The sequence below is a fragment of the Rhinolophus sinicus genome, linkage group LG06 (genome assembly GCF_036562045.2).
Source record: "Rhinolophus sinicus isolate RSC01 linkage group LG06, ASM3656204v1, whole genome shotgun sequence".
NCBI lineage: Eukaryota > Metazoa > Chordata > Mammalia > Chiroptera > Rhinolophidae > Rhinolophus > Rhinolophus sinicus.
Genome location: NC_133756.1, coordinates 81,156,433 through 81,165,417, shown reverse-complemented (window position 1 = coordinate 81,165,417; position 8,985 = coordinate 81,156,433). Strand labels below are relative to the sequence as shown.

At 36.7% G+C, this 8,985-nt stretch overlaps 1 protein-coding gene across 1 annotated transcript; it reads right to left on the bottom strand.

The window, feature by feature from the left end:
• Positions 1-5,943: 5,943 nt before the first annotated feature.
• Positions 5,944-7,149, bottom strand: LOC141572421 (C->U-editing enzyme APOBEC-1-like). The gene has a single exon (XM_074337118.1). The coding sequence runs from the start codon at positions 7,083-7,085 to the stop codon at positions 6,375-6,377; it is 711 nt and encodes a 236-aa protein (XP_074193219.1). The 5' UTR covers positions 7,086-7,149; the 3' UTR covers positions 5,944-6,374.
• Positions 7,150-8,985: the final 1,836 nt, after the last annotated feature.

The following is an 8,985-nucleotide window of genomic DNA, read 5'->3' as shown; positions in this document are numbered from 1 at the left end:
GTGTGAGACAAGGCCAGAGGGACATGCTGGCATTGGCTGGTAAATAGCCTTGGCTGAGCCAAGGATGCAGCAGGCTCCCAGTGAGGGAACCAGCAGGGAAGCTTGTGAGCTGAGGCAGCAGGATTAGATTTGCTTTAGGAAGCTCATCCCCTCGGCATTAGGGAAGATGAGGTGAAGGGGCAGAGGGTGGGGCAGGGGCACGTTGGGAGGCTGTAGCAATGATCCAGGATCCCATGACTCAGGCTTGAAATGACAGGAGGGTGGGGCAAGGTGCACACAGCCAGCCATCACCATCTGAGCTTAGTGACTGTGTGACCTCCCCTTTGTGTCTTCTCAGGCTTGCTTTCCAGGACGTCAGTTGTAGTGCCTGAGCAGTGTTTGCCATGAGACGAGATGGCCCAGGCCCTATGCTTTCCCTTGACTGCCCCTGTCCCTCCCACCGGAACGGTCACCTCTGCTCTGTTACGTTGCCTACCTCCTTCCTGCCATCCCTGCTTCCTGATACTAAATACTTCCTTCTTTCAAAAAATTTTTTATTGTGGTTAAAATAGATATAACACAAAATTTGTCATTTCAACCATTTTAAGAGCACAACTGAATTTAATTTACATTACATTTGCAATGTTGTACAATTATCACCATCATTTATTTCCAAAACATTTTTTATGATCCCAAGCATACATTCTATAACCATTAAGCAATAACTCCTCAGGTCTCTTTCCCCACTGCCCATGGAAACCATTATTCTACTTTCTGTCTCTGTGAATTTGCCTATTCTAGGTGTTGAATATAAGTGGAATCATTCAATATTTGTCCTTTTGCGTCTGGCTTATTTCATTTAGCTTAATCTGTTCAAGAGTCATCCATGTTGTAGCATGTATAAGAATTTCATTTCATTTTTTTTTTTTTTGACTTTTATTTATTTTAAGTGTGTTTTTCCAGGACCCATCAGCTCCAAGTCAAGTAGTTGTTTCAATCTAGTTGTGGAGGGCGCAGCTCACAGTGGCCCATGCAGGGATCGAACCGGCAACCTTGTTAAGAGCACTGGGATCTAACCAACTGAGCTAACCACTGCCCCCAGAATTTCATTCCTTTTAAAGGCCGGATAATATTCCATTGCACATATACACCACATTTTGTTCATCCTAGAAGTGGAATTGCTGGATCACGTGGTAATTGTTTGTTTAATTGGAACCACCAGACTCTTTTCCACAGCAGCTTCACCGTTTTACATTCTCACCAAGGGTGCACAGTGGTTGCCTTTTCTACACACTGTCCGCAACACTTATTTTCTGTTTTGTTTTTTTTGTTTTTTTATATAATAGCCATCCTAATGTTTATGAAGTGACGTCTCATTGTGGTTTTGATTTGCATTTTCCTAATGATTAGTGATGTTGAACTTCTTTTATGTGCTTATTGGCTATTTGTATATTTTATATTTTCTTTGGAGAAATGTTTATTCAAGTTTTTTGCCTATTTAAAATTTATAGTAAGTTTTGAACTCAGGAAGTGTGAGTTCTCCGACTTTGATCTTTTTAAAGATGTTTTTTGCTATTTTAGGGTATCTTGCAATTCCATATGAATTAGAAGATCACCTTTTCCATTTCTGCAACAAAAGGCTGTTGGAGTTTTGATAGAGATTGTGTGGAATCTGTAGATTGCTGTAGGTATTAGTCGCATCTTAACAATAATAAGCCCTCTGACCCATGAACTTTAGATGTCTTCCCCTTTATTTAGACAGTCTTTAATTTCTGTCAGCAATGTTTTGTGGTGTTCGGTAGATAAGCCTTTCATCTTCTTGGATAAATTTATGCCTAGGTATCTTATTTTTTAGATGCTATTGTAACATGGGATTGCTTTTTAATTTCCTTTTCAGATTGTTCTGATTATATGGAAACTCAGCTGATTTTTGTGTGTTGATTTATACAACTTTGTTGAATCTGTTTATTAGATCTAGTAGCTTTTCCTGTGTATCCTTTGGGATTTTCTATCTATAGAATCATGTCATTTGTAAATAGGTATATTCTTCCTTTCCAATTTGAGTGTCTTTTATTTCTTTTTCTTGTCCTGTTACTCTGGCCAGAACTTCCAGTACAGTGTTGAATAGCAATGGTGAAAGTAGATATCCTTGTCTTGTTCCTGATTTTAGGAAGACTCTTTCACTCTCTCACCATTGAGTTTGATGCTAGATGTGGGTTTTTCATAAATTCCCTATATTGTACTGAGGAAGTTCCCTTCTATTCCTACTTTTTAGATTTTTTTTTTATTATCATTATGGAATGGTGTTGGATTTGGTCAAAAGCCTTTTCTGCAGCCATTAATAATCCTATGGGGCTTTTTTCTCCCTTTTGTAGCATGTATAAGAATTTCATTCCTGTTAAAGGCTGGATAATATTCCATTGCATATATGGACCACATTTTGTTCATCCATTGATCTGTCAATGGACACTTGGGTTTCTTCCACCTTCTAGCTATCATGAATAATCCTGCTAGTGTGGTGTATTACATTGATTAATTTTCTTATATTGAACCACCTTTGAATTCTTAAAAAAAAAATCTCACTTGCACGGTGTGTAATCTTTTTGATATGCTGTTGGATTTGGTTTGGTGGTGTTTTGTTGAGGATTTTTGCATCAGATGCATAAAGGATATTAGACTGTAATTTTCTTTTCTCGTGATGGCTTTGTCTGACTTAGGCATTAGGGACATTTATAGAATTAGTTAGGACTCATAGAATTAGTTAGGAAGTGTTTCTCCTCTTCTACTTTTGGAAGAGTTTGAGAAAGATTGGTGTTAATTCTTCAAATGTATGGTAGAGTTTGCCAATGAAGCCACTGGTCTTGGACTGTATTACAGTTTTCCACTTTCCAGAGAAACAGAAATAAAAGTGTGTGTGTGTGTGTGTGTGTGTGTGTATAGAGAGAGAGAGAGAGAGAGAAGAGAGAAGAGAGATTGACTTTAAGGAATTTGTTTACATGATTGTGGAGGCTGGCAAGTCCAAAATCCACAAGATAGGAGAACAAGCTGAAGACCCATGGAAGAGCTTCAGTTCAGCCTAAAGGCAGTGTGCTGGCAAGATTCCCTCTACTTCCGAGGAGGTTGGTCTTTTTCTATTAAGGCCTTCAAATAATTGGAAGAGGTCCACTAACATTATGGAGGGTAATTTACTCAAAGTCTACGGATTTAAAGATTAATCCCATCTAACACATACCTTCACAGAAACATCTAGAATAGACTTTGACTAAATATTAGGGTACCTTGGCCTAGCCAAGTTGACACATAAAACTATCCATCAAGTGGAGTTTTCTTTGTTGGGAAGTTTTTAATTTCAATCTCTTTACTTGTTATAAGTCTGTTGAGATTTTCTATTTCTTCTTGCATCAGTTTAGGTAATTTGTGTGTTTCTAGGAATTTGTCTATTTCATCTAGGTTATCTAATTTGTTGGCACACAATTGTTCATAGTATTCCTTTGTAGTTTTGTAAGGATGGTAATAATGTCTCCATTCGCATTTCTGGTTTTAGTTATTTGTGTCTTCTGTCTTTTTTCTTGGTCAATGTTCTTTTTTTCTAGTTAAAAGCTTGTCAATCTTGTTTATTTTTTTCAAAGAACCAACTTCTGGTTTCATTGATTCTCTCCATTGATTTTCTATTCTCTATTTAATTTATCTATGTTCTAATCTTTATTATTTACTTCCTGTACTAACTTTGCATATAGTTTACTCTTCTAGTTCCTCAAGTTACTGTGAAGTTAGGTTATTGATTTAAGGTCTTCCCTTTTTTTTTTTTTTTTTTAATTTCTCTCCCTTCCAGCTTTATTGAGATATGATTGACATATAACATTGTGTAAGTTTATGGTGTACAACATAATGATTTGATATATCTATATATCTATATCTATATCTATATATATATATATCAAAATGATAAGGTGAGTTAACAGTCATCACCTCATATACTTACAATTTATTTTTTTTGGTAAGAACATTTAAGATCTACTCTCTTAGCAAATTGCAAGTATACAATACAGTATTATCAACTATAATCACCATGCTATACAATACATCCCCAAAACTTATTCATCGTAAAACTGAAAATTTGTGTACTTTGACTACCTTCACCCCTGCCTCTGGCAACCACTAATCTTCTATTTCTGAGTTGGGTTTTTTCCACATAAAAGTGAGATCATACAGTATTTCTCTCTCTCTCTGTCTGACTTATTTCAAATAGCATAATGCCCTCAAGGTGCATGCATGTTTTTGCAAATGGCACGATTTCCTTTTTTTGGCTATATAACATTCCATTTTGTGGCTCTATCTACCACATCTTCTTTACCCATTCACCCATTGGTGGAAATTTATGTTGTTTTCATGTCTTAACTATTATAAATACTGTAATGAACACAGGAGTGAAAATATCTCTTCAAACAGTGGTCTTGGGGATATAGGGAATAGTATAAGGAATACAGTCAATAATATTGTAATAACTAGGTATGGTGCCAGATAGGTACTAGATTTATCAGGGTGATATGTGGGAATGGGGTTGGGGGCAGGGTAAGAAAGTTAAAGTTATTAAGAAATACAAATTGGTAGTTAACACAGTATGGGGAATAGAATCAACAATGTTGTAAAGCTCATGCAAGGTGCCAGATGGGCACTGGACTTATCAGGGAGATCACTTTCATAGACTGTGTGATGCCTGACCAATGCGCTATACACCTGAAGCTGTAGAATAATATTGAATGTCAACTATAACTAAATATATACGCATATATAGTCACAGGATGTGGAGTACAACTTCGGGAAGATAGTCAATGGTATTGTAACAGCTGTATAAGATGTGAGAGAGGTAGTAGCTTGGGGTGATCACTTTATGAGGGGTTTAAATGTCTAACTATTACGTTGCTTTGTACACCTGAAATTAATTTTTTTAAAATGTGAAAAAATAAAAAGATATCTTTTCAAGATAGTGATTTCCTTTTCTTCAGATATATATCCAGAAGTAAAATTGCTAAATCATGTGGTAGTTCTATTTTAATTTTTTGAGGAACCTCCATACTGTATTCCATAGTGACTATACCAATTTACATTCCCACCAACTGTATACAAGTGTTCTCTTTTCTCCACATCCTTGCAATACTTATGTCTTGTCTTTTTGGTGATAGAAATTATAACTGTGAGGTACTATCTCATTACAGTTTTGATTTGCATTTTCTGATGATTAGTGATGTTGACCAAATTTTCCTGTAGCTATATGCCCATTTGAATCTTCTTTGGAAAAAATGTCTATGCAGGTCCTTTGCCCATTTTTAAATCCGATTATTTGGTAGGTTTTTTTTGCTATTGAGTTGTGTGAGTTCATTATGTATTATGAATATTTGCCCCTTATTACACAGGTGGTTTACAAATATTTTCTCCCATTCCATAGTTTCCCTTTTCATTTTGTTGATTGTTTCTTTTGCTGTGCAGAAGCTTTTTAATTTGATGTAGTCCCATTTGATTATTTTTGTTTTTGTTGCTTGTACTTTTGGTGTAATGTTTACAAAATTATTGCCAAGACTAAAGCCAAAAAGCTTTTTCTTTATGTTTTTATCTAGGAGTTTTAAGTTTTCACGTCTTACATTTAAGTCTTTAAACCATTTTGAATTAATTACTGTGCATGGTATAAGATAGGGGTCCCATTTCATTCATTTTCATGTGAGTATCAGGTTTCCATCACCGTTTATTGAAGGGACTACCTTTTCCCCATTGACTATTCTTGCTTCTTTGTCAAATATTAGTTGACCATGTATGAATGGATTTATTTCTGGGCTCTCTATGGTGCCCCACTTGTCTGTTTTTATGCTGATTCCATACTGTTTTGATTACTATAGTTTGTAATATAGTTTGAGATGCAGAAATGTGATGCATCCAGCTTTGGTCTTCTTCCTCAGGATTGCTTCCATTATTTGGGGTCTTTTCTTGTTCCAAATGAATTCTAGAATTGTTGGGGGGGGAGTTCTTTGTGAAAAATACCTTTGGAATCTTGAAAGGTATTGCATTAGATCTATAGATGGCTTTGGGTAGTATGGACAATATTAAATCTTCTAATGCATGAGCATGGGATACCCTTCCATTTATTTGTGCCTTCTTCAATTTCTTTCATCAACATCTTATAGTTTTCAATGTACAGATCTTCCACTTCCTTGTTTAAATTTATTCTTGTGCATTTTATTGTTTTTGATGCTGTTGTAAATGGGACAGTCTTCTTTATTTAATTTTTAGATTATTTATTGTTTGTGTATGGAAATGCAAATTTCTAGATTCTAATGGCACTCACTCTTTAGTGAATCATCATTGCTTGTTCTTGAAAGAGTATACACAAAGAATCATTCTCTTCATCTCCAAGTCACAGGAAGTTGTATCAACCCCGTACATAAAAGGATATGGGGTGGAATCCTTTGGTAATGGCAATTTTGAAGAGTAAGTCTGAACAATGTAAGCTGTTTCTGACTTCTTCTTGAAATTATTAAACAGGAAGGGAGACTTAAAATTATGCAGTGGAGTTCCAGTGCATATAGCTTCATCAACAGAGGGGGATATCTCGGCCAGTGAGCTTCTTTCCCAGGTGGGTAGTTGACAAAATTCCTCCAGCAGTGGTCATGCTCTGAGGGTCTCATGATCTGGATAGTCACGCCACAATTAATGAGGTCCCTGAGTCCTTGACGGTTTTGTTGATCCATGTGCCAATAAAGTCGTGCTGCATAAATAACTAAAGTCACACCAGGTCGTTGACTCAAAAATTCTCTAATAGCCTTGGAGCATTCCCAACAGGGACTCCAGGACAAGAACCAGATGATGGAGCAGCTGATGGATGAGCAAAAACGTCTTTCTGAAGTAAATTTTTCTATAAAATTGAGTTCAACATGCTTTGTAGTATTTTTGCTTGAGTTTCTCCAGATCTTGTGGCTTGTACCCCACTTGATTTCATAGAGCAGACAGGCCTCTTTACGGAGATCTCTGGGGTCGAAGACCATTTCAAATTCCCATGGTTCAATTCTTCTCCTGGAGGTGGGATCGCCAGCTGAAGGACCTTGGTCCGAAGCCATGGCGCTGTGTCACTGGACTTTTCCCCCTGCAGCTATATATGGTGCGATTACTCCTGCCAGCTACATGTCTCCTTCCCTTTTTTTCAATGTAGACAAATGCAGCTATAAATTTCCCTCCAAAAACTGCCTTTGCTGCATCCCATAAATTTTGGTATGTTATGTTCTTGTTTTCATTTATCTGTAAGTATTTTCTAATTTCCCTTGTGATTTCTTCTTTGACTCTTTGGTTGTTTAAAAATGTGTTGTTTAATTTCTACACTTGTGAATTTTCCAGTTCTCCTTCTGTTATTTATTACTAGCTTCATTCCATTGTGGTTCGAGAAAATATTTTGCATGATTTCAATCTTTTTTTTTTTTTTAATTAAATTTATTGGGGTGACAATTGTTAGTAAAATTACATAGATTTCAGGTGTACAATTCTGTATTACATCATCTATAAATCCCATTGTGTGTTCACCACCCAGAGTCAGTTCTCTTTCCATCACCATATATTCGATCCCCCTTACCCTCATCTCCCACCCCCACCCCCGCCCCGTTACCCTCTGGCAACCACTAAACTATTGTCTGTGTCTATGAGTTTCTGTTTCTCATTTGTTTGTCTTGTTCTTTTGTTGTTTTGGTTTATATACCACATATCAGTGAAATCACATGGTTCTCTGCTTTTTCTGTCTGACTTGTTTCGCTCAGCATTACTCTCTCAAGATCCATCCATGTTGTCACAAATGTTCCTATATCATCTTTTCTTACTGCCGAATAGTATTCCATTGTGTATATATACCACAACTTCTTTATCCATTCATCTATCGAAGGACATTTTGGTTGTTTCCATGTCTTGGCCACCGTAAACAAAGCTGCAATGAACATTGGAGCACACATGTCTTTATCTCTAAATGTTTTCAGATTTTTTGGGTAGATACCCAGAAGAGGGATTGCTGGGTCATATGGCAATTCTATTCGTAATTCTTTGAGAAACCTCCACACTGCCTTCCATAACGGCTGCACCAGTCTGCATTCCCACCAACAGTGTATGAGGGTTCCTTTTTCTCCACAGCCTCTCCAACATTTGTTATTGTTTGTCTTGTTGATGATAGCCATTCTGACTGGGGTGAGGTGATATCTCATTGTGGTTTTGATTTGCATTTCTCTGATGATTAGTGATGTTGAGCATTTTTCATATGTCTATTTGCCATTTGTATGTCCTCTTTGGAGAAATGTCTCTTCAAGTCCTCTGCCCATTTTTCAATTGGGTTGTTTGTTTTTTTGTTGTTGAGTTGCATGAGTTCCTTGTATATTCTGGATACTAGCCCCTTATCGGAGGCACTGTTTGCAAAAATCTTCTCCCATTCAGTTGGTGGCCTCTTTATTTTGTCAATGGTTTCTTTTGCTGTGCAGAAGCTTTTAAGTTTCATATAGTCCCATTCGTTTATTTTAGCTTTTACTTCCATTGCCTTTGGAGTCAAGTTCATAAAATGCTCTTTGAACCCAAGGTCCATAAGTTTAGTACCTATGTTTTCTTCTATGCAGTTTATTGTGTCAGGTCTTATGCTTAAGTCTTTGATCCATTTTGAATTAACTTTGGTACATGGTGACAAATAGCAGTCCAGTTTCATTCTTTTGCACGTGGCTATCCAATTCTCCCAGCACCATTTATTGAAGAGGCTGTCTTTGCTCCATTGTATGTTTTAGCTTCTTTGTCAAAAATTATCTGTCCATATTTATGTGGTTTTATTTCTGGGTTCTCAATTCTATTCCATTGGTCTATGTGTCTGTTTTTCTGCCAATACCATGCTGTTTTGATTATTGTAGCCCTGTAGTACAAGCCAAAGTCAGGAAGTGTGATACCTCCATTATTGTTCTTTTTCCTTAAGATTGCTTTGGCTATTCGGGGTCTTTTGTGGTT